A 24,748-nucleotide genomic window follows, 5' to 3' on the forward strand; every position below is an offset into this window, starting at 1 on the left:
TTCAGAACCTGCTGTGTTGGGATCCCTGGGTGGCGCAGCGGTTTGGCGCCTGCCTTTGGCCCAGGGCACGATCCTGGAGACCCGGAATCGAATCCCACGTCGGGCTCCCGGTACACGGAGCCCGCTTCTCCCTCTGCCTTCGTCTCTGCCTCTGTGTGTGTGTGTGTGTGTGTGTGTGTGTGTGTGTGTGTGTCTTATGAATAAATAAATAAAATCTTTAAAAAAAAAAAAAAAGAACCTGCTGTGTTCCAACCTTTCTCCACCAGTTAGTTCCCCTTTCACAGCCTGCATTAAGTCCTGCATAACTAGCCATCCTCTCCTCCACTACCGGCAAAAACACCTTACCATTCAGGCTAACCCCTCATCGATCACGACGCACCTCAGTCATCGTCTTCTCCAAGAGCTTTTCCTGACCAGAAAGCTCAGCTTAGAAGACAGGTTAGAAATCCATCTCCAGCCTGTTAATGTTTCTAAAAACCACAGTAGTCCGGAAAATAGTACTCAGATGTAAATGTTGAACCTTTAAAAGCTGTTGATATTGTATTTTTCACATACTAAAATAGTACAAAACCTTCTATTGACCCTACTTTACCCTCTAGTCACTTGACCAACTCTCTGATTCTCTTTATGGCAAAATGCTTTAAAGATTTGTTGTTTCAGATTCTTCTTCTCTCATAATCCTGTTCCAATGAAGTTTCCTCCCCACAACAATCCCAAAACCATCCATCAAGGTTACTGACAGTCTCCATGTTGCTTAATATAATGGTCCATTCCCAAGACCCATTGTCCATGGTCTATCAGCGGAATGTTATACCTCTTGTCACTCTCCTCCACTTCAAAAACTCTTTAAGTCTGGCTTATAATCTTTCAACTAGCTGATCAAAGTCTTGTCTAATTCTGAGATTCAGTTCTTGTCTCCTGCCTCCAGAAAGGTCCTGATTCAATGGTCAGCTATGTAAGTAGCCATGACAACACCATGTCAAAACATTTATCAGGCCAGCACTTATTAAATGCCACTCCATAATATGTGCTGAATAGTAACTATCTGGAGAGAAAAAACTGAGAAGGAAACCAGCACTAATCCAACAGAGCATACTACACTATAAAAAAAAAAAAAAAAAATCAGATCTAAGCAGGGCACATAAAATTGACCTCTTCCCACAAGGGTATAAAATCCAGGAAGGATATTTTTGCCAGTGAGAAATACAACTCCTTAGAACAGTAATCTCTTAGGAGATTTTAACTGACAGCTTCCATAAACACAATTCTCTATCAATAAACAGAGGATTTGCTGTGTTTTCAATGGAATAATGAAGAATCCATAAGGGAAAATTTTCTTAAAAAGAGTGTATTTGTTGATCCTATTTTGGTAGTTTACACTAAAATGTTTGAAATATTAATCGCAGAAGTCATTGTTGTCCCAGCTATAGAAACTTAAAAATGTAATTGAACAAAAAGTTGTGATAAGACACTTCTAAAAATACCAAGAAACACGAATCCTACTATAAGCATACATGTCATTAGGTTAAAAAACAAATATAACACTCAATTTAAAAAAGCAAGAATCTGTCTCACTTAGGATTAATGCATTTAAAATAACCAAAGATTTAAACACTAAGCAATAATTCTACATTATGACAACCAAAAATCAATTACACATGAGCAAGAAACAAGGAATGAAGTTTGTATCAAGTGAGTGAAGAGAGGGCTACCAAGAAGCAAACATCCCAAGGGTCCCCAAGAGCCAGCCACAAAGAAGAAATCTGGGGACAAAATCACAGGAAGAAACACTGCTCTCACTAAGAACAGGGGCTGGAACCTGGCTTAAGGCGGGAGGGGAAGGAGGTGGAGGGAACATTTATTTCTAAGACCAACTGAGAATAAAAGCACGGGTGTGTAATTTGATAAAATGCAAGCTGCAATGCTATGGCCCAGTCTATTCCAGTATACAGTAAGAGCAAACAGTAGAGGGAAAAACCTAATGAAAGATGGCTCCATAAGGAAAGCTCTCCAACTCTACAGACAGCATCATCACATTATGCAACAAAGCAATGAAATTCTGTGAGTTGGGGCCTGTGAAATACACACCCCCTGTCTATTTCACACCCATGCAAGTTTCAAGGAAAGTATCTGCAATTAGAAACAGTGGTACCCTACTCTTGCAATGACCATGCATGTAGCAATGGTCTACGTCCTGCCAAATTTTCAAATGAAAATATATATGTAAATATAAGCCTATAAAAGGATGACTGAATTCACATTAATTTGAAAATTAATTACTATTTGAAAACACTGGGTGAGAGCAAACAACACTCAATGCCCTCTGTGAGAAATTAAAATTTATCAGATAAGACTTAAACAAAAAGTCAAAAGAGGCTGACCATGCATCATAAGAAAAGCAGACATAAAAATGCTTTGAGTACAGAGGAAGGTAAGATTATTTTTGCTTGGAAAGATTCAGGAAGGGTTTATAATAAGCAGGCTGGAGGAAGGAAGAACACGGAGATCACTCTGAGCTGAAGGACAGGTATGAGCAGGCAGGAAGGAGTGGCAGGGTTTATTCATTAAACTATGAACACAAAACTCACCATATGACAAACACCCTGTCAGGGAGACCCACATGTACTCTGCCTCCTTCCTGAGAGCTCATTGAAACTGCAGTAGAGGCATATTTATCACGGTATATCCCCACAAAAACCAAGACAACAGAAAGAAACTGCTAGAGGCTGGGAAGCCAGACTAATGATATCACATGGAGCAAACCCAAGAAAGTGAACCCCAAGCTGACTGTGTGGGGAACCAGGCAACAATGTGACCTCTTCAGCTGCTCTGGAATGGGGGAAACCAAGTACCTCAGAAGACAGGAAATGAACATGGTAGGAAAAACAGCAGGATGGGCTGAAAGTTTCTTTAAGCAGCAAAGCCCAGGTTTCTGTCCTGACTCCACACAGTACCATGACCACCCCAGTAGCATCCTGGGGGGTATGACTGAGGATCAGAAGTGGGGAATTGAGGCAGAGCAACCACAAAGGTATTTAAAGATGGGGGAGAGATGAGTGAACATTTACACACTGAATGCTGAGAAATCCAGCTCTCTGCTTCCACAAGTTCCCAGAATACTGGCCACTGGGTATAGGCCACCTGGACAAGAGGCTGGAAGATCTCTTCCTGGGCATCTGACCACCTGAAGAGCAAAGGCCAGAGGAATTTAGACAGCCAGGTGGCCCTCCTGTGCAGCTCATGTTTTTGGGCCTTTGCCTGGACTCAATGGTCTGTTATATTTAGCCAATGAGCAAGGACTGGATCCTGAGGAAAGCCCCAAGGATGGATAAAATGCCGAAACAAATAGAAAACACACTTGAGCAGCCCGGGTGGCTCAGCAGTTTAGTGCTGCCTTCAGCCCAGGGCCTGATCCTGGAGACCCGGCATCAAGTCCCACATCAGGCTCCCTGCATGGAGCCTGCTTCTCCCTCTGCCTGTGTCTGTCTCTCTCTCTCTCTCTCTCTCTCTCTCTCTCGTCTCTCATAAAGAAATAAAATCTTAAAAAAAAAAAAAAAAGAAAGAAAAGAAAAACATGGCTGTATAAAAGAGAAGACAGTTGTAAAAAAATAATAATAATACAAATCCATCACTGATACACAGGAGAATTTCAGGTGATGGTACATCCTGATGGCAAAGGATGTTGAAAGGAGAGGGAAAGAGGAAAGGAAAAAAACAGAGAGGAAAGCCAAACAAAATGCTCTTAGAAGTTTAAAAAAAAAAAAAGTTAAAAACACTTCAAGTGAAAAATTAGAAGAGTAGAAAGGAATTGAAGAAATCTCCCCAGAAAGTAAAGGAAAAAAAGATGAAGTATGTAATAAAATAGAAGACTAGTAAGTCAAGCTGCTGAATAACAGAAGTTCTAGAAAAAGAGAACAGGAAAAATAAAAACAAAAAAACATTTCAAGTTAGTTCCCCATAATGACAATAATTTCCATATTAAAAAGGCCAATAGAGAACCCAACATAAGGGCATATGCCAAGGCACATCAGAACCACAGAACGGAGAAGACAAGCAGAAGATAAACCAAACCAAAACTCCAGAAAGTAAAATACAGGTACTATAATGAATGGGTAAGGAATCAGAATGAGTTTGGCCTTCTCAAGAGCAACACTGTAATCCAGATGACAATGGAACACTGTCTTCAAAATTCCTAAGAGAAATGATCCCCAACCAAGAATACTATACCTCACCCAATCACCATCAATAAAGTGCAAAGGTAGAGGAAAAATATTTCTAGAAATGCTATTTCTCCAAAAATTACTGTCTCCACACCTTTCTTAGGGAAAACACTGGAAGATGTGTTCCCAGGAAATAAATCATGAATGAGGATGGCATAGCATACAAAAATAGGGAATGTCACACAGAGGAGAAGCCCCAGGATGATGTGGGGTTGATCCAGGATGTCAGCTGGGCACCAGGTTGGAAGCTGTCCAGTCCACATGGGCACAGGCCAGAAGCTCCAAATGAGATGTTTTTAAGATAAAGCTGAAAGAGTATCCCCTGTAATAAAACACCCCCACCAAGATGTTACTTTAACTACATGGTCAGCCTGGAGTAGAATTGGTTGTAAATTCACAGAAGACCAAACAAAGGAAAAAGGATTATTCATTCCAGGGAAAACACCACTTGTAAAGAAAATGTCACCAATGTATCTATCATACACAGTTCAGATCTGAGCAGCTTTTAATAATGAAAATAATGTGAACATCAAATATTTAGTCAAATTCATAATTTCTTTTGAGGGAAGGAATTCTAAAAAGTATGTGTGTGCATTCATGTGTGTGTGTGTGTGTGAGAGAGAGAGAGAAAGACAGAGAGACAGAGAGAAAGAGAAACCTGTCTCTCCAGACAGAAACAGAAACCCAAGGAGCGGCTGCAAGAAAATGGGGGAAAGCACATATGGAGCAGTGAAACTGGGTTAAATCTTCCATGCTAAGTCAAAACATGATGACAACAACAAAGCAATATAAGAAGTTTATACAGAAATGTGGAGGTAATATCGAAAGAATCAAGTGCAAGAGTTGGAAAAGGCCACCTCTCAGGGAGTAGACACCAGTCTTTTCCTAAAAATCCTAGCACTACTCTCTTACTATGTACATCCATAATATTAGGAAACAAAAAGACTAGAGAGAAACAGTTTGAAAAATTTCTGAAAATAACAGGCACAGCACACAGCCTGAAGTGTAGCATCCATCAATCCTATTAGCCAGAGGATAATGAGGTGGCCAAGACAAATGAAGTCAGCTAATGATTCAACAAAAAAACATTTCATTTTTGAAGTCAACAGAAGAGCACAATGAACTGAAATTGGATCACAGTCTAGATTCCCTTGGTATCTAATTTACTTAAACCCAAAATAAAATATTTTTTAAAACACACCCTATAGTCCTTTTTTAAAAATGAATCTTTGGTATTTCAAGATAGAAGTGATATATCTAGTTTTGAATTTACCTACTTTATTCAGCCCCATTTCAAAAATGCTTATCTTTTAGTATAAATTCAAATCATAGGACCCATTTTCAATTTTGTTGTAATAGTGTTGACATTAAACAGATTTTTCTGTTGCCTTCTTAATAACAACACAGATGGTCTGAGAACATAGCTGATGTTCAACAATAAAAGAGGAACCTCTATCACAATAAGGGGGTATCTAATATTTAATAGCAAGTGCACTCCTCTGCTTCTCACTTTTCCATCCCAAACCACACCCAACACACATCCCACCACCTCACCTCCACACATAACACAGGGCAAACCACAAACCCAATGCCTTCCTTGAAGAGTGACTGGCTTCATTTAATATGTCAATCAAAAAAGAAAGTAACAGCATGAAACCAAAGGCCTAAGTTGCTGAAAAGAGGTCACAATGAATAAACGCCACTGGGCAGGACTCCAGCCAGGTCTCCTGATTCATGTCCTAGCCTTTCTCAAACCCACATGGATTCTTTTCAAACAAGGGCATCAGAGTAGCTGTCTTCTGATTGTAGTCCCTCTTCCCAATCTCTTTATATTTTGTATAATGGAGAGGTACGTAACATATTTCTTTTAATAAAAAAGTTTTGACGGTTAAAGTTTGAAAAACCACTCACCTTAATATTATAGCACATGTTCTAATCTCATCCATAATTTAAAGCTCTGGTTCTCAGAGTAGAACATTTCAGCATTATCACTGGGACCTAGTCAGAAATGCTAATGCTCAGACTCCTCCTGGGCCAACTGAATCAAAGTCTCTCAAGGTGGGGCCCAGCAACCTGTATTTTAACTAGCCTTCCAGGTGATCCAAATGCACACCAAAGTCTGAGAACTCAAAATTTGTGATTTGGAACTGGGGCAGCGTGGGGGCTGAAATACTTTGAATTTCTACTACATATTATTACATATCATGTTTAGCTCATAAATTTATGGGTTTAATGATTTCACCCACACTTCTTAAATCAGCCAGATGTTACTCCACCTTAAAAATGATTACGAAGGGGCAGCCCCGGTGGCTCAGGGGTTTAGCGCCGCCTACAGCCCGGGGCGTGATCCTGGAGACCCTGGATAGAGTCCTGCATCAGGCTCCCTGCATGGAGCCTGCTTCTCCCTCTGCCTGTGTCTCTGCCTCTCTCTCTGTCTCTATGAATAAATAAATAAATAAAAATCTTTAAAAAATAATAAAAAAATGATTACCATGCACACATACATATATACTGTTCCTGTGAAAACCATATAGATGGATTTCTTCCTTTCATCTCTTATTCTGAATAATATAATTACCTTCCAAACTCATCTCACTGCTTCTAGATTCTGACCTTTTCAATCCTGTCCTGTATCTTGCTACATAATTATCTTCACAAAATACCATTTCATCATGTCCCTGTCTTGTGACAGAAGTCATTTGCAGTGACTTACGACATTTCAAAAGGTTAAAATCCAACATCCCTGTCCTAGCACCCACTCTTCCCAAGCTTGAGTTTCCAGGCTTCCCTTGGCTCCCATCATGGTCCTTCAGTCCTCCCAGATAGTCCTCAACACTGATAAACCCCAAGCACTAGGTATAGTGCCTGAGACAGAGTAGATGCTCAATAAATATCAGTTTTGTGAAATTAGTTAACCCAAAGTTTTTGTTCATTCTATTCCATACACCTGGAACACTTTCATCTCCACTGCTCCAACTCTGCAAATTGTATATTACCTTCTCAAATCTAAATCAAAAACCACCTCCCCTGTGAAATGTACTCCAACCTCCAAGTATTTATCTAGACCACATATATGTGCTGTTTGTTTACCTCTAGATTAAGTCCCCTGAAGGCAGGAACCATCATCCTTTTTTTTAGCATAGAACAAAGAACAATGCACCATGTTGCATAAATAATGTGTAAAAATAAAGGTAATAATCCTATTAGATAAGTGAAAAAATTTAAACAAGAGTTTCTCAGAGAATACAGTCAACCAACAGACTCGTACTCTCCTAATTGCCAAATGAAATGCCATGGGCATGCTGTGCCATGTCGGGATCAACAGCCCCCATTCAACACTGTATCTCCTGATTCTCAGAGCTAGATCTAGAAAGGCTGTGTGCTTATTCTAGCTGACATCTCAGACAACATCTTAGATGTGGAGAAAGAAGACATCCATGTACTTTTAAGCTTTACAGCCAAAAGGAACCCAAATTCCAATATAAACACCTTCATCCTCACCCACACAGGTCAGCCCACAGCATCCCTGGCCTGAAATGCCAGGCGGAAGTGAGATGAAGCCTAGATAACCTGCCTAGAACCCAGGGAAAGGAGGGTAAGACAAAAGCTCATCTTTGCTCAACCTGGCCACCCGAGTTCTCCCCACTTTAGTCCTAGTGAATGTAAGAACTTGTAAGGGCAAGGGGATGGCCAGTATTGTTACCTGATGAGCTGGTAGTCAATCAACAGAAGGCTTGTCTAAAGGAAGGGAAAATGTGAAGTAATATATATGCAATAGATCCAAGCCTACGTCCCTCCTTAAAAGATGATATAAGATCTATAGGATATTCACTCCAGAACTGAAACACCTTTATACACAAGTTTTGCAAGCATCACACTATGAACGTGGTACACTCACTCCTCCACCCTTACTCTACAAAGGGCCAGTGGGGGGGGCCACCCTCCTGAGTACATCATGTCTTCAGCTCCATTTATAGATGAGAGGACTGGAGAATGGGAAAGTTATTGGAGAGATCACGCGTGTAACTGAAGTTGAAGGGGAAAGGGAACTCCGATATTACTCCGACTTTTAAAATTCCTGCTTTGCCCTTTTTGGTACAATTGTCTCTTGCAGGATGATCGAACAGGCTTGTCAGAGGAACAAATCTGGAAGGGAAAAACTGACCAGGATAAAGTACTCTTCTTTCTTTTTAAAGAGAGAAAGAGAGAGAGAATGCCTGCATGGGGAGGGGTAGAGAGGAGAGGAAGGGACAAGCAGACTCTGCGCTGAGCCCCACACAGGGCTTAATCTCAGGACTCATGAGATCAGGACCTGAGCCAAAACCAAGAGTGGGGCATTTGACTGAGCCACGCAGGTGCCCCCAAAGTCCTCTTTTCCTTTTTTTTTCTTAGAATGAGAAAAAATGAAGAATGAAAAATATATCACCCACCAGTTAATATACTTGACTTCCACATGAGGAAGTTGTGCTTCACACCATGTTACCTATCAAAATATACAGATTTAAGTACTTCATTCCAGTCATGCACCAGGCAGTGTTGGATTAAAAACTGGAGGAAAACAAACAAACAAAAAACCCTATAAACATTAAAATAGTGCCTGGGATACCTCAAGGTAGAGACCCACAGTATAGCCACAGTGGCCCTCAATACTCGTGCAGTTATGACAGTAACTACTATATAGTCTAATGAAAATGTTAAAATTTTTTGTGTGCTTACAAAAGAAATAACCAACCTAAAAAATCCTTAAGGTCACTCACCCAGCCTAACAAAAGAAAAACCTACCCTCATGTATTTACTCTCCAACCAGCAAACAAGATAGGCTGACTCAGACCAGAAAGAATTTCTCTGACCTGGGAAAAAAAACCTCACTGCAACATGATAACTCTAACTAGCTCAGAATTCTAAAACAAACCAACAAAAACTTGACCCCAAAGCAGCTCTCCACTACCCCCTCGTATTACTTAATCCAAAAACCACCTCCCAATTTTTCTTAAAGAAACTCGCAAATCACTTAAAGTACATAACTAATTCCTTACACCTGGCAGCACTAAACATGACTGAATCAGAATATCCCTAATACAGAAGAGGAGACTGTAAGAAAACTGAATTCCAACAGAGGACTCACAGCTACCTCCAACCTCCTCCTTATAAGGCTGGGCAAACAGCTACCCAGCTGTATCCTGTGGGCCCCTACACTCAAGGCCAGCACACCCCACACTTTGTGGGGTCCAGGGCAGAGTGGCACAGGACCACAATATCATAACACGAGAATGGCCCCCAGGCAATGGACACTGGACTACAGTACTCAAAATGTGGTCTGTGGCTCAGCCACTTGGAAGGCTGGAGGGCTCTGTTTCCAATGTGTCCCCAGCACTGCTGTCAGAGGTGGGGCTTCCTTCTTCTCCCAGAATACTCCTATCATCAGTCAAGGGAGGGATCTATAATGGAATCTTCAAAAGACTTGCACCCCCCCCCCAAAAAAAAAAAAAAAAGATTTGCCCAAGACCAGATAGTGCTTCTGAGTCTTATTACCATGGACATCTCTGGAAGGAAGGAAGAAAGGAAGGTGTGTGTCAGCTCTCAGCAGGGAAAGGAGCAAGACAGACAAAGGGTATTCACACACATTCACACACACACACACACACACACACACACACACTCACTCACTCTCAAATCCCAAGATATAAGCTAGTCAGCCCATGGGGATCTCCTAGTGGTTCAAATTTGTTATATAGCTTGTTTGTCCTATCTTGGAAAGCCATACCTATATCTCCTCGCTTGTGAAAACCTTACTCAAATTTCAAATCCTGGCTAATATCTCTTTGCAATGTCAGTCTTCAATCCCACTTTATCCTTTGCCCTATCTCTCAACAGCACGCATAATAACATCTTGATGATGTGCATGTTTTATAATTTATCACTGTGCTGAACCTGTGGACTCATTCAAATATTTATGGAGCATCTATTATATGCAGGCACTGAACTAGGTACAGGGTTACAGCAGTAAATCCCCTACCCTCCTAGAATCTCTAGGGACTAGAGATACAAAACAATAGGGACTCTCTTGAACACGACCCTCACACCCAGAACATTCACTGATACACATTACTAGTTATCTCAAGTCAAAGACCCAGCTGCAGTCCTTTATTAACGTATTTATTTGAAAATATGTTGGCACTTAGTCTTCCCTGGAAATCCCTAAAGACTCAAGATGGCCCATCTGATCAATTTCAAACACGTCTGAAATGGAGTTTTCTAAATAAGGACTCCAAGATACCTCATGGAATATACATAAAGGAGATTATATTAATAATGCCATATAACTTCCTAATTTCCTTTAATACATGGTTAGTTCTCTGTCCTTATATAGTTTATAATATTTTCCCTTACGAGGTATTTGAAATTTAGGTACCTGTGCCTTCAGTTTATTCCTTTTAAAAAATTATAGTACACCTGATACATACCATCTAAGAAAAAAAAATTAAGTAGCACAATTCAAGCACTAAAAGAGAAAACAGCAAGCACGAATACAGTAGTCCCCTATGGTTTCCTTTTCCATAGTTTCAGATACCTGCCATCAACCACAATCCAAAAGCAGATGATCCTCCTCCTGACATACTGTCAGGTTAGAATTAGCCTAACGCTACATCACAATGCCTATATCACTCACCTCACTTCATCTCATCACATAGGCATTTTATCATCTCACGTCATCACAGGAAAGGTGAGGACAGTATAGTAAGATATTCTGAGAAAGAGAGAGAGACCACATTCACATAATTTTTTATTACAGTATATGGTTATAATTGTTCTATTTTATTATTAGTTATTGCTTTTAACTCTTATTGTGCCTAACTTATAAATGAAACTTTATCATGGGTATGCATGTAGACGAAAAACCTAGTTAGTATACAAAGAGTTCAGTACTGCCCTGAGGTTTCAGGCACCTTTTGGAGGTCTTGGATCTTGCTTGTCCCCTACAGATAAGGCGGAATGTCATACTGCTAATCTGTTTGATCACTATTCTGTAGCATACTTAACAGTAGAGTTTCTGATTAAAAAAACCTGCATGGAAGCAAAGAAACAAATTAGCTCCATGGAAACACCAGGCAAAACATAATTACACAAGTAGTACTTAAAGTGTGAAATGGACTACCTCAAACAATAAGAGCTGTAAGTAAAAACTTATCAGACCAAGGTGGGGAGGACAACAAAACAGAAGCAAAGCTAGTTTGTGAAGCTTTGAAGGTACACAGATAGAGTAGCCGCAACAAGAAACCAGGGTTTGATGACAAAGACATCTAGTGGGCACATATTCTGCCTGTCAGTGGCCACAAAAAAGGGCAATAAAATGGCTCTACAGGCTAAGTGGCCTGCATTGCACAAGTCATTTCCTCCCTGTGGGCACCTGAGGCCTTGTGTATAAAAATGAGGGACAAATTATCCCTGAGGTCACCAGTTAAGTACATATGGCTTAACCGGTCTACGATGCTACATTAAGAAAACTGAACACACTCAGGGCAGTTTTCCTTCCCTTAGTGGAAATAAGATAAACACTCCCATGACCACCATAACCTGATCTTGAAAACAACTCATAAAATTAAAACTTACCTAACTTTCCCTACCTAGCATTCTCCATCAAACATATGCTTATAAGCATGTGCCCCTGCAGTAGCAGAGCAATAAGCTCTACAGACCCCATCCACCTGGAATGGCTTCCCAAAGCAGAGAGTCTGCTGATGGCATTGGAACCACAACTGCACCACCCAGACGCAGAAAGTGGGCTGCAGGAAGCAAAGCCAGGAGCCCATCCAGACTGCTGAAGAGTGCTGCCACCAGGACTAGGCGAGGATATGGAAGAGTATCCATGTGCAGGCTCCTAATGGCTGAAAACATTTCCACACTTAGCACATACTTGAACAACTGGCGATAACAGGATGGCATGATACATACTATGGGTCAATTAAGAACTTAACACTCAGTCTGAAAGTGGTTGTGTTTTGGAATAAAGAGGGTACAGCCAAGTCTGTGATAATGGGCCCTGTTCGCCAAGACTTTAATATTAATTTGGGGAGGCAAGCCATAGGTATGTGGAAAGCTCACTAACAATATCTAATTATCAAAATTAAATGCCAACCAAGTGGTACAGGAATTACAAAAATTCAGAAAACACTGAAGACAAAGAACCCTTCATGAAGGAATTATTTTGTTTCAATCAGGGTAAATCTTAGGACAAAGGTGGGAAGGCCAAAACATACATGGCATGTTTGAATAATGGGGGACGAGGCCTGGACATGATCAATGTTCAACACATGTCTTTTACTTTTTTCTTTACCCCGGGACCGTGAAATGTTGAGCCAAGCTGGCCACACAAGATCCCTACCAGGGCTAAGCTTTTCAGACCTGCATAGAAATTGCTCACTTGAGCCCCAAACTTGATGTCATCTCAAGTGTCATGTACTAAACAACTATTAAAACAAGGTAATATATCACCAACAGAAGCAGGAAATGTGAACCTACAATTTGAGATCTGAATAGAAAAAAACCATTTTGAAAGACCCCAAATAGAATTTTTTAGTTCTAAAATTTTAAAGATTTTGTGATCTTACATTCTTCCCCTCTGATCCTTTTTTTTGAAGTTAAATCCTTTCTGGATGAAACTCTCATTCCTCACATTTGTTTAACAGTTCTTAAAACATTCCCTCTGAGTATTAGAACAGCTCTTCCTGTTTATCATAAGACTAAAATAAATAGCAGGTCAACAAGACCAGACAAGAAAAACATAAAACTTGTTTGACAGCTGAAGCGATCAATGTGTTCATATGAGCACAAGAGAAACCACCCACCTTTTTAGTTAGCCCTGCCCAATGTCACATAGTAATCAGGCCCTTTTTATCTTCTCACCACTAAGACATTTCAGGCCAATCTAAGATTTGGACCAAGAACTTAATGTCAAATTCAAGACTTTCAATTTTCACATCACAGCTGAGTAATGAATATTACATACATAATTCAATTAGCATACATTTAGCACACCCACAGATGTGAAATATAATACCAGCGCCCATATTTACTGAAAGTTTATGACGCCAAGAGAAAAACAAAACTCAGATGGTCTGAGTATTTAATTCAAAGCCTCCAGTTTCATTCTTGTATGGGTCTGTCCTGCAGTCATTTGACATTGCTGCAAAAGCTTATCTCAGTCTTGCATGGACATGCAAACAAGTGCTAGCACCAAAATTTCAGTTCATAGTGCAAGGTGTGTTAGAAAACAATTTCTCGGGCAGCCCAGATGGCTCAGCGGTTTAGCGCCACCTTCAGCCCAGGGTGTGATACTGGAGACCCGGGATGGAGTTCCATGTCAGGCTCCCTACATAGAGCCTGCTTCTCCCTCTGCCTGTGTCTCTGCCTCTCTCTCTCTCTCTCTCTCTCTCTCTGTCTCTCATGAATAAATAAATAAAATCTTTTTTAAAAAAAAGAAAAAAGAAAACAATTTCTCCTTCAAACAAATAAGTATAGTGTGAATTTTTGACACTGTGGAGTTTTTTTCTAACTTGGAAAAAAAATTGCCTTGGAGATAATACCATTTCATACTGTGTCAAGAATTCTTCTCAACTCACCTGAAATAAAACTTACAGATATACAAGTATACACTATTGAAGTTACAGAAATATTTCAAATTATTTAGTAAAGCAAACTCCATTGTAATTTAAATAACTTGCCTTTGAAGTACAAGAAAACACTTTTCAGACTGATTAGAGGACATTTGATAAAACTTTGCACACAGCATAATACCAGAAACGCAATATAAATATCTTGAGATAGGTGATTAGTTTATTCTAAATCTATACTGAATAGTCTAAGTATCCTCGAAAAAGTTTACCTAACTATGATACTGAAGCAGAATCAGCTTGGTTGTATACAGTGTATGGTGTACATATAGTTGTATATGAATCTTAAGCAACATATCACTCTTTACAAAGGCCAAGGGCAACCACAAGAAGTCAACTGTAGAGTTAAGGTGATTGTATTGTAAAAGCAACAGAATTCTCATCTTCAAGTTAAATTATTTCTTTCCTGTATCTCCATTTTGTCTCTGAAAAGGCTCAAACAAATGTGGGAAGAACAGAGTACAAAGTAAACTACATGAAAAGAAGAAAAATAGTAGAGGTTAGTAGTGCAGAAATGCTTCAGCGGCACAGCACACCTGTGGGTGGGGGAAGTGTGAGGACAGTGAAGGAGGCTGAGCCTCTTCCCCCAACCCCACCGCAGAGGTCAGACACCTCCAGGAACACTCCAGCTGGACCGAGGAGATGGAAGAGGGGGCCCATCCCGGTGAGTGCCAATGCCCACAGTGATGGCACAGTGACGGGGGGTGGGGATGGTATCAACCCTCACAGAGACGCTAGGGGAGCAAGGCATCACTGTTCCACATTTCAAATCACAGTCACTGCAGACTGGAATCTTCCAAAGTTGTCAGATTCCAAGCTTTCACCAGTTAGGACCAAACTAAAGAAGAAAGTGAGAGAACTCCTAAGTAGGATGATTCGGTATCAGATAGAAGATATTAATAAAGAAGTATCACTGCTAATCTGAGTTATATGAAAAAAATGTCTATTTGGGTTATACTTTCAATTAAGCACATGTTAAATTGCAAATATGTATATTCTAACACTAGAAAAACATCAGCTTTATTATTTTCTAAATAGTAATAGTAAGATCTCAGCCACCACCATCCTGTCATCCACCCTTGCACTTCCCACTGGACATTACCTACTCAGAAAACAAATTAGTTTACCTACTCCCTGTCTTAATAGTAAACTGGCTTGGTGCTTTCACACAGAGTCACCATAAGCTACAATCACAGGAAACATCCACGGAAGTGCTATGACAAGTAAGGGCTGAAGAAAAGGCCTGGCTCTTCATCTCAAGTAGGACCAGGATAACCTAGACTTGATTTTTTTTTGTAAGATTTCATTAATTTATTCATGAGAGACACAGGCAGAGGGAGAAGCAGACTCCCCACAGGGAGCCCAATGCACACTGGATCTCAGGACCCCAGGATCATGCCCTGAGCAGAAGGCAGACGCTCAACCACTGAGCCACCCAGGTGTCCCTAGACTTGATATTTAACATGGTGGGGCAGCCCGAGTGGCTCAGGAGTTTAGTGCCGCCTTCAGCCCAGGGCCTGATCCTGGAGACCTGGGATCGAGTCCTATGTCGGGCTCCCTGCATGGAGCCTGCTTCTCCCTCTGCCCATGTCTCTGTGCGCACGCGCGCGTGCACACACACACACACACACACACACACACACCTGTGTCTCTCATGAATAAATAAATAAAATCTTTTTTTAAAAAAATAATAATAACATGGTGCCCCCTGTGGTCATTCTACCTCCCTTCTTACATAGGGACACGGTGAGCCTCACACTTCCTGTGCACACTTACTACATGAGTCTCTTGCCTAAGCTCTCAACGGAGGCCTCAGTCTCAAAAACTTTTGACTTCATATAGCTTCACATTGTTTGCCTCTGTATTTGGGATAGAGCAAAGCATTTTTAAAACCCCCTTCCAAAACACAGAATTGTATTTACAAAGCTCAAGATCAGTGTGGTAATATTCCCATTTGCCAAATTGACTCCAGGAAGGGAAGGAATGCCCTTGATTCACATGTATCCATTAAAACCTTAAGATGAAAAGTAATCAATTATATCTGAAACATATGCAGGTGTGCATGCACACATTCCAGCAAAGTCATTGTGCCTATTCTGGGGGTAGGGATAGGCTTCTCCTTAAAGGAACATTGTACCTTAACGACTCCCCACATTTTAAAGCAAGTGTTTTGTCAAAGATAAGATGATAAACTCCTTTCAGCTTAGATTACTGTATATTTCAAACAAGCTTTTAAAAAACAAAATGTATCAGGTATTTATCAGATCATAGTAATAAATCTCAGCTTTATTATGTCAGAAAACTTTTAAACTCCCTCTTATCCACAGCCAGTTCCCTGCTTATAGGGGAAAAAAACCCAACCACCTCATAAATTTTGCATTATCCTAGTACCCTGTGTTTTAAAATATGCTCAAGTATTGATCACAGTGATGCAGCAGAGGCACTGAAGGCCCCTGGGCTTGGCACGTCAGCAAGAATGCAGGACCAAGCACGGGAGCCAGCCTTTTCCACAGGGGCTGTCTTACATTCTCTGCCCCACGGCAGAGGGGCACCCAGCTGGGAGCCAGGCTTTAAATCTTTAAATCTCTTTTGACTCTCAAGTTCGTGTGTCCCACTTCTGTACTTACATGGTGATGGGTGTGTAACTACTATTAAAACCAAAGCCACCAGCAGAGAGCACTCTATGAGCACAAAGTTTCCCTATTCTCCATGGACAGAAACAGTTCATCCCATCAAGGCAAAAACGGATCTTAATTGAAACTTCACAGCGTGGGGACAGTTTAATGAGAAATTAGAATAAACTCGTGTTCATGAGAAAATAAACAGTGAGAATGTTGCAGAACTAATCCTATACTGCTTAAAATATTTCTCTATATAACACATTTTGGAATGGGAAAAACACAATGCGGTGCAATTGAAAGCTGCATCGTGATCTATAGCTTTCTCCATGCAATTAAAATGGCCTTCCAAATCATGCCCATTTTTATTTATTTTGTTTGGGGGTGGGGGGGCAGAAGGAGAGGGAGAGAGAATCTTAAGCCGGCTCCAAACCCAATGTGGAACCCAAAGTCGGGCTTGATACCATGACCTTGAGATTATGACCTGAGTCGGAAGTTTAACCACATGAGCCATCCAGCCATCCATGAGCCATGCCCCCAAATCATGCCCATTTTTAAAAGTTTGTACTGGATGTATGTTGTATGTATGTTGCTCATGTTGTATGAGCATCCTCTCTCTTATAAGGGTGGGCACAGTACTATTGTTTATTTCTCTTCGTTTCTCCTTTATTTTTTTTAAAGATTTTATTTATTTATTCATGAGAGACACGGGGAGAGAGGCAGAGACATAGGCAGAGGGAGAAGCCCAATGTGGGACTTGATGCTGGCACTCTGGGATCACGCCCTGAGCTTGAAGGTCGACACTTAACTGCTGAGCCACCCAGGCATCCCTCATTTCTCCTTTACAACTAGTTTTTTCCAAAACCTCAAACATACCTAAATTTGCTAGTAAAATAATTCTATTTGTTAGCAAATTTCTAAGTTTACTAGTAAAAAATTATAAATAGTAAACTGTCCTGTTCCTGACCTCAATAAATTATTTAAAATAATTTGATTATCACCACAGTAAGTATAGTACATAGGACCATAGGACATACTAGTAAAAATATTAAATTGGCAATAAATCAGAAAACTGACCAGGACTGAGATATTTTTTTTTCTCTTTACTGCCATGCTGTGCTATTGATCCTGAAAACAGAATACCAAAAGGTGGGTGATTAAGAGTGGGGGAGAGCCCTGGGGATAAATCAGCCTCACTGTGTGACCAATGGCAGCACACCTGGACTACACATCACACAGTCTACTCATAGTCCAAGGGACAAAGACCAGCTGCAAAGCAAATGTGCAAGCTGTAGAAATGCCAACACCTTTAAAATCCACTTCTTGAGCGGCAGCCGGGGTGGCTCAGCAGTTTAGCACTGCCTTCAGCCTAGGGCCTGATCCTGGAGACCCGGGATCAAGTCCCACGTTGGGCTCCCTGCAGGGAGCCTACTTCTCCCTCTGCCTGTGTCTCTGCCCCCCCCCCCATCATGAATAAAAAAATAAATAAAATCTTTAAAAAAAATTTCACTTCTTGGGACGCCTGGTTGGTTCAGCAGTTGAGCATCTGCCTTTGGCTCAGGGCATGATCCAGGATCAAGTCCCACATCAGAGTCCCTGCATGGAGCCTGCTTCTCCCTCTGCCTATGTCTCTGCCACTCTCTCTCTCTCTCTCTCTCTGTCTCTCATGAATAAATAAAATCTTTAAAAAAATAAAGTAAAAATAAAATCCACTTCTTGAGCTCATGGCTGAAGTGAACTGGCTGGTGTTGGAGCGAAGAGCCCACGCCAAGCGCTCAGGCTCAGTTTATGAACCTCTTAAAAGCATTAATCTTCCAAGACCTGATAATGAAACTCTGTGGGATAAACTGGATCATTATTACAGAATTGTCAAGTCAACATCACAGGTCTCTTTCCCACTAAAACATGCGGAGACGATCAGAAGGCAAAAATCCGTGACAGTCTGGGGCCTGGGTTTGGCTCTTGCATACAGGCCCACTGATGATGACATGGGAAGAACCCAAGAACTGGAGCACTCTGCTATAAAATGTATGAGAGGAATTCTCTACTGCTCTATGCGTCAGGCCGATAAGGTCCAGCAGTTTAAGCAAGATCCACGCCCAGTAACCAGTCTTCACTGTTTTCAATGTGCACACGGGAGATGAGGTCCTCTCCTATGAGGAATACTGTCATCTTCAGATAAATGCAGTGTTGCTCTATCTCCTTTACCTTGTGGAAATGACTTCTTCAGGACTCCAGGTTATGTATAACACTGATGAGATACTGGATTTTGGATGTTGGATCAAGAATCTCCATATTTTGGGGACACCTGGGTGGCTCAGTGCGGTTAAGCCTTCGGCCTAGGTCATGATCCTGGAGGTCCCAGGATCAGGTTCCGCATTGGGCTCCTTGCATGGAGCCTGCTTCTTCTTCTGCCTGTGTGTGTCTCTGCCTCTCTGTCTCTCTCATGAATAAATAAAATCTTTAAATAAATAAATAAATAAATAATCAATTTCTTGAGCTCTATGGCTTGTTAATCATAAATATGAAGGAAACATGAGTCCATTCAACACAATAGAGCTCAGAAGCTAAGAAGGACCTGGACCTCACTGGAACAAATTACTTAACACCTCTCTCTGCCTCAGTTTCCTCATCCAAGATCTGAGTAACAAGAGCACCCAACTCATAGAGGAGATAAAAGGATTAAATGAGTCAAAGCCCTTAACGAAGTTAAAACAGCTCAAGACATTTATTTAGTTACTGCTCAGTATTAGTTTACTATTATTATTAGCCAGAATTTTCAAAAAAAAAAAAAAAAAGTCTCTTCCTCAACCATGTAGGCTAGTATTACACACTATAAAATCTCTTTTAGGAACACAAATATCTAGTGTCAATCTGTCTCAAAAGGGAATGGCACTAAATACCAGTGATTCTCAATCCTGATTCATCAGAAACACCTGAGCAGCTTTATTAACTAGGTACCACCCATCCACTCTAACCCAGAACAACCAATTTAGAAACCAAAGCGATACTACTGTGCAACCAGCATTAGGAACACCACCACTTCACACCAGGATTATAACTCAATATCAAGTTACATTGTAAATAGGTAAATTCTCCAGTATACTTAAAGTATAATTTGCTTAACATGCTGATTCTACCTACTATCTTGAGTATGCTTGAGGTTTTAAAAAAAAAAAAAAAAAAAAAAAACCTTTGTTCTCAGCCATGCAGCAGCTAAATGCAGTATGTGAGTATGAATTTCTCGAGACAAAAATTTAGTCAAAGTTCTTCCCAGGTTTAAGGGTCAATATAGGTAATCAATTTGCATCTGATGGATTTCTGCCTAACTATATCCATCAACAGCCAAATGCCTCTGAGCTAGATGCAGTGTAACTTCCTAAAACTTCCTATAGCTCCCAGGAGCTATAGGAGTTTCATACTCAAGAGTTAGTGGTTTCCTAAAACAAAAGCTCTTCTCTCTTATATGTATAGGAAAGGCCAGCATTATGTCTTTACACCCTCCTCCCTGAGCACAGACCTAAGAGAGGCTTCTACAACCTCACAGTGTCTCCGAGGCTTCCATGGCTGGCAGCTGCCCATTAGTTTCTGTAGACGGGGAATCAACTCTATTCCCTGCTTTGCCAGTAACTAGCTGTGTGAGCTCAGGCAATTAAAAGCTCTGGCCACTTCCCCATCTAATAATAAAGGGGCAGTACAAGACCTTGCCCCCCCCCCCGCCCTCCACATTATACTGTCCCTTGAGCCCACACAAACCAGACCATCCCATCCATTCCCACTTCACACAATGTGGTGGGCTATTCCATCATTCCAAGAAGTTTTAAATGCTTGGGTGCACAAGTCCCAAGCTCACATGCCTACGGGAAATGAGAGAGTAAATGAAAGGGGCAGGGTGGGTGGGTTCCTGCAGAGTCAAGAGCAAAAACCACATCTAAGGAGCAGCTGCTCTGGGCATGCAAGGGTGTGAGCTCACTCCTACCCAGAAACTCCAGGTCTTGGGAAAAGTTGCCCGCTCTGATGTTTTATGTGGCATCTTCCCATTTGCTCAGACTGTTTATGATGAACGGCATCTGTCTGCTGTCCAAAGCAGACTCTCCACAGGCAGAGTAAGCCATACAGGACCCCAAGCAGGTCTACCCTCCCAGATGGCTCAACCCTGAAAGCACAAAGAACTACCACCCCGTACTTTATAAAGTGGATGAAATTCATTTTAACTGAAGCAAATCTGACCGCTGCAATGAGACTGCTGGGTTTGTTTTTTCAATCAGTAACTATCCAACTTTCTAAACACGATGATTTATAGGCACTCTGAAACCTTTTAGGTTTTCTGTCTGTCCCTGTTCTCTCCTTTCTCCATTCCAGATCCTACACACAGTTGCCAGAATAAAATTCTTCCGGCCCTGTATTAAACACTCTCTTGTTAGAGAATTAAAAGTGAGTTTCCCTGTGGTGCATAACGAAAGTATTCAACCCACCACCCCCACGCAAATGCCACTGCATCCATTCCCTTCACACCCTCTAACCACCATTTATTGGGCAGAGCCCGTGGGCACCTAACATCTAACACTGAGACAACACAAGACCCTTGCAATGGATTACAGACCAAAGACCAAGTTTATTCAGGCTATTTTATTAAAATCTAAATGTTTTGAAGCTTAGTAGTGTGTGTGTGATGGATCTGTAAGTGAGCAAAGCAGAACAAAAGCCCTTCATTCTCCATTATCCTTGGTCTAGTTAAGAATTTATCATAATTTTTTAAAGATTTATTTATTCATGAGAATACACAGAGAGGGGGGAGGGAGAGGGAGAGAGAGAGAGAGAGAGAGAGAGAGAGAGAGAGAGAGGCAGAGACACAGGCAGAGGGAGAAGCAGGCTTCACGCAGGGAGCCTGACGTGGGACTAGATCCAGGGTCTCCAGGATCACACCCTGGGCTGCAGGCGGCGCTAAACCGCTGAGCCACCAGGGCTGCCCAGAATTTATCATAATTAATAAACCAATTTTTTAGAAAAACTTCAGCTCTCAAATAATAAAATAATGTAATACTTTAAGTAAATACAAATACACTTTAGGAAACCTGTGCATTAAAACACAACAAATAAAATTTCTAAAAGACTCTGACAATGAACAAGTGTCATTTCTGAATGTTTTCACATTAGTAGCCAACTAAACCTCAATCTTAAGTATTTCTGCAGATGGTAGTGGCATAGAGCACTTCACAAATCAAAGCGGCAAAATGATCTTCAATCCTGAAACATAACCTAACAAGGTAAGTATTAAAAGAATGGAAAATAAAATAAAAAATAATAAAATAATAAAAGAATGGAAAATATGCACCTAAAGGTGCCTCTCCACTTTTTAACATACATTGTTATATTAGTTTCAGGTGTACAATATAGTAACTGAACAATTCCATACAGTTATTCCACCACAATACCTGGTGCTCGTCATGGCAAGTGTACTCCCCTATCCCCCTACACTCTCCCTTCTAGTAACCATCTGTCTGTTCTCTATGGTTAAGAATCTGTTTCTTGATTTGTCTTTTTTTTTCCTTTGCTCATTTATTTCTTAAATTCTACGTATGAATGGTCTTTGTCTTTCTCTAACTTATTTTGGTGAACAGTATACTTTCTAGTTCCATCTTTGTCCTTGCAAATGCTAAGATTTCATTCCTTTTTTACAGCTGAGGAATATTCCATTGTGTATATAGACCACATCTTTATCCAACAATTGATGGACACTTGGGCTATTTCCATAATTTCATTACTGTAAGTAATGCTGCTATAAACATAGGGGTGCATTTATCTCTTTAAATTAGTGTTTCTGCCTTCTTTGAGTAAATATCCAGAAGCTCAATGACTGAATTGGAGGGTAGTTCTATTTTGCGGTTTTTGAGGGACCTCCGTACTGTTTTCCAAAGTGGCCACACCAGTTTTCATTCCCATCAACAGTGCATAAGGGTACCTTTTTCTCCAGATCCTCCCCAAAACTGTTATTTCTTGTGTTGCTGATTTTAGCTATTCTGACAGGTGACATGATACCTCACTGTACAATCAGGTGACTGATTTGTACTTCCCTGAAGGTCAGTGATGATGGACATCTCTTCATATGTCTGTTGGCCATCTGGCTTCTTATTGATGTCTTTTGACCATTTTCTACTCGGATTGTTTTTTGGGTGTTGACTTGTAGTTCTCCATATATTTTGGATACTAACCCATTATTGGATATGTCATTTGCAAATATCTTCTGCGATTCCACAGGTTGCCTTTTGGTTTTGTTGACTGTTTCATTCACTGTGCAGAACCTTTTTATTCTGATCTAGTCTCAATAGTTAATTTTTGCTTTTATTTCCCCTAACTCAGGACACATATCTAGAAAAAAAAGTTGCTATGGCCCATATCAAAGAAATTACTGCCTGTATTCTCTTCTAGAATTTTTATAGCTTCAGGTCTCACCTCTAGGCCTTTACTCTATTTTGTGAATTCATTTTTGTGTATGGTGTTAAAAAATGGTTCAATTTCATTCTCTCCATGTTGCTGTCCAGTTTTCACAACACCATTTAAGGAGACTGTCTATTCCCATTAGATATTCTTCTCTACTTTGTCAAAGATTATTTGACCATATAGCTATGGGTTTAGTTCTGGTTTTCTATTCTCTTCCACTCATCTATCTGTCTATTTGTATGCCAGTACCACACTGTTTTGATTACCACAGCTCTGCACTATAACTTGAAGTTGGAATTGTGATGCTTCCAGCTTTGTTTTTCTTTTTTTTTTTCTTTTTTTCTTTTTCAAGACTGCTTTGGCTATTTGGGGTCTTTTGTGATTCCATACAAATTTTAGGACTAGCTCTGTGAAAAATGCTGTCACTATTTTGATAGAGATTGTTAAATCTGTAGATTGCTTTAAATAATAGAGACATTTTCAAAATATTTGTTCTTCCAATCCATAAGCATGGAATGTCATTTCACTTATTTGTGTCTTCTTCAATTTCTTTTATCAGTGTTTTATAGTTTTCAGAGTACAGGTCTTTTACTACTTTAAGTTATTCCTAAGTATCTTATGGGTTTCTGTGTAACTGTAAATGGGACCATTTTCTTAATTTCTCTTTCTGCTGCTTCATTATTAGTGTATAGAAATGCAACCAATTTCTGTGCAATGATTTCATATCCTATGACTTTACTGAATTCATTTACCAATTCTAGCAGTTTTTTGGTGAAGTCTTTTACGTTTTCTATATATAGCACCATGATATCTGCAAATTGTGGAAGTTTTACTTCTTCTTTACCAATTTGGATTCCTTTTATCTCTTTTTATTGTCTGATTGCTGTGACTAGGACTTCCAGTACAATGCAAATTAAAGTGATGAGTGGACATCCTTTACTGTCCCTGACCTTACGGCAAAGCTTTGTTTGTCCTCCATTAAGGATGATGTTAGCTGAGAGTTTTTCATATATGGCCTTTATTATGTTGAGGCATGTTCCCTCTAAACCTTTTTTTTTTTTTTTGAGGATTTTATCGTGAATGGATGTTGTACACTGTCAAATGCTTTTTCTGCATCTACTGTAATAGTCATATGGTTCTTATCCTTTCTCTTATTGATGTATCTCCTTATTGATTTGTGAATACTGACCATCCTTGCAACCTAGGAATAAAGCACACTTGATCATGGCGAATGATTTTTTTAATGTTTTGTTGGATTCAGTTTGCTAGCATTTATTTGAGGAATTTTGTGTCTATATTCATTAGGGATATTGGCCTATACTTCTCTTTTCTAGTGGTGTCTTTACCTGGTTTTGGTATTAGGGTAATGCTGGTCTCATAGGATGAATTTGGAAGTTTTCCTTCTTCTTCTATTTCTTGGAATAGTTTGAGAAAAATAGGTATGAACTCTCCTTTAAAAGTTTGTTAGATGTTGCCTATGAAGCAATCTGATCCTAGACTTTTATTTGTTCAGAGTTTATGTCTTTGCTGGGTATCAATCTGTTCATACTTTCTACTTCTTCCTGTTTCGGTTTTGATGGTTTATATGTTTCTGGGAATTTACACATTTCTTCCAGGTTATCCAATTTATTGGTATATAGGTTTTCATAATATTCTTTATAACTTCATATTTCTATGGTGTTGGTTGCTATTTCTTTCTGATTTGTGATTTTGAGTCATTTCTTTTTTTTTTTTCTTGCTAAGTCTGGCTAGAGGTTTAGCATCAATTTTACTGATTTTTTTCAAAGATTGGCTCTTG

At 40.2% G+C, this 24,748-nt stretch overlaps 1 protein-coding gene and 1 long non-coding RNA gene across 31 annotated transcripts in view; one reads left to right on the plus strand and one right to left on the minus strand.

The window, feature by feature from the left end:
• The window catches only part of PARD3 (par-3 family cell polarity regulator), a 649,441-nt gene that overhangs the window by 538,414 nt on the left and 86,279 nt on the right, over positions 1-24,748 (minus strand). The window contains exon 1 of one of the 30 annotated variants that reach the window (XM_072825192.1): positions 10,891-10,963. The exons of 28 other annotated variants lie outside the window; for them this stretch is intronic. Coding sequence is in view for 1 of the 2 variants with exons in the window: in XM_072825183.1 (XP_072681284.1) it covers positions 10,685-10,687 (3 nt within the window). In the remaining variant the exon portion in view is untranslated. Of the gene's footprint in view, positions 1-10,684; positions 10,704-10,890; positions 10,964-24,748 lie in introns of those variants that run through there. One more of the 30 variants, XM_072825183.1, reaches the window with a different exon arrangement.
• Positions 14,327-24,748, plus strand: part of LOC140633149 (uncharacterized) — a 61,862-nt gene continuing 51,440 nt past the window's right edge. The window contains exon 1 of the long non-coding RNA XR_012030742.1: positions 14,327-14,555. This is a non-coding gene — a long non-coding RNA (uncharacterized lncRNA). The remainder of the gene's footprint in view (positions 14,556-24,748) is intronic.

The sequence above is a fragment of the Canis lupus genome, chromosome 5 (genome assembly GCF_048164855.1).
Source record: "Canis lupus baileyi chromosome 5, mCanLup2.hap1, whole genome shotgun sequence".
NCBI lineage: Eukaryota > Metazoa > Chordata > Mammalia > Carnivora > Canidae > Canis > Canis lupus.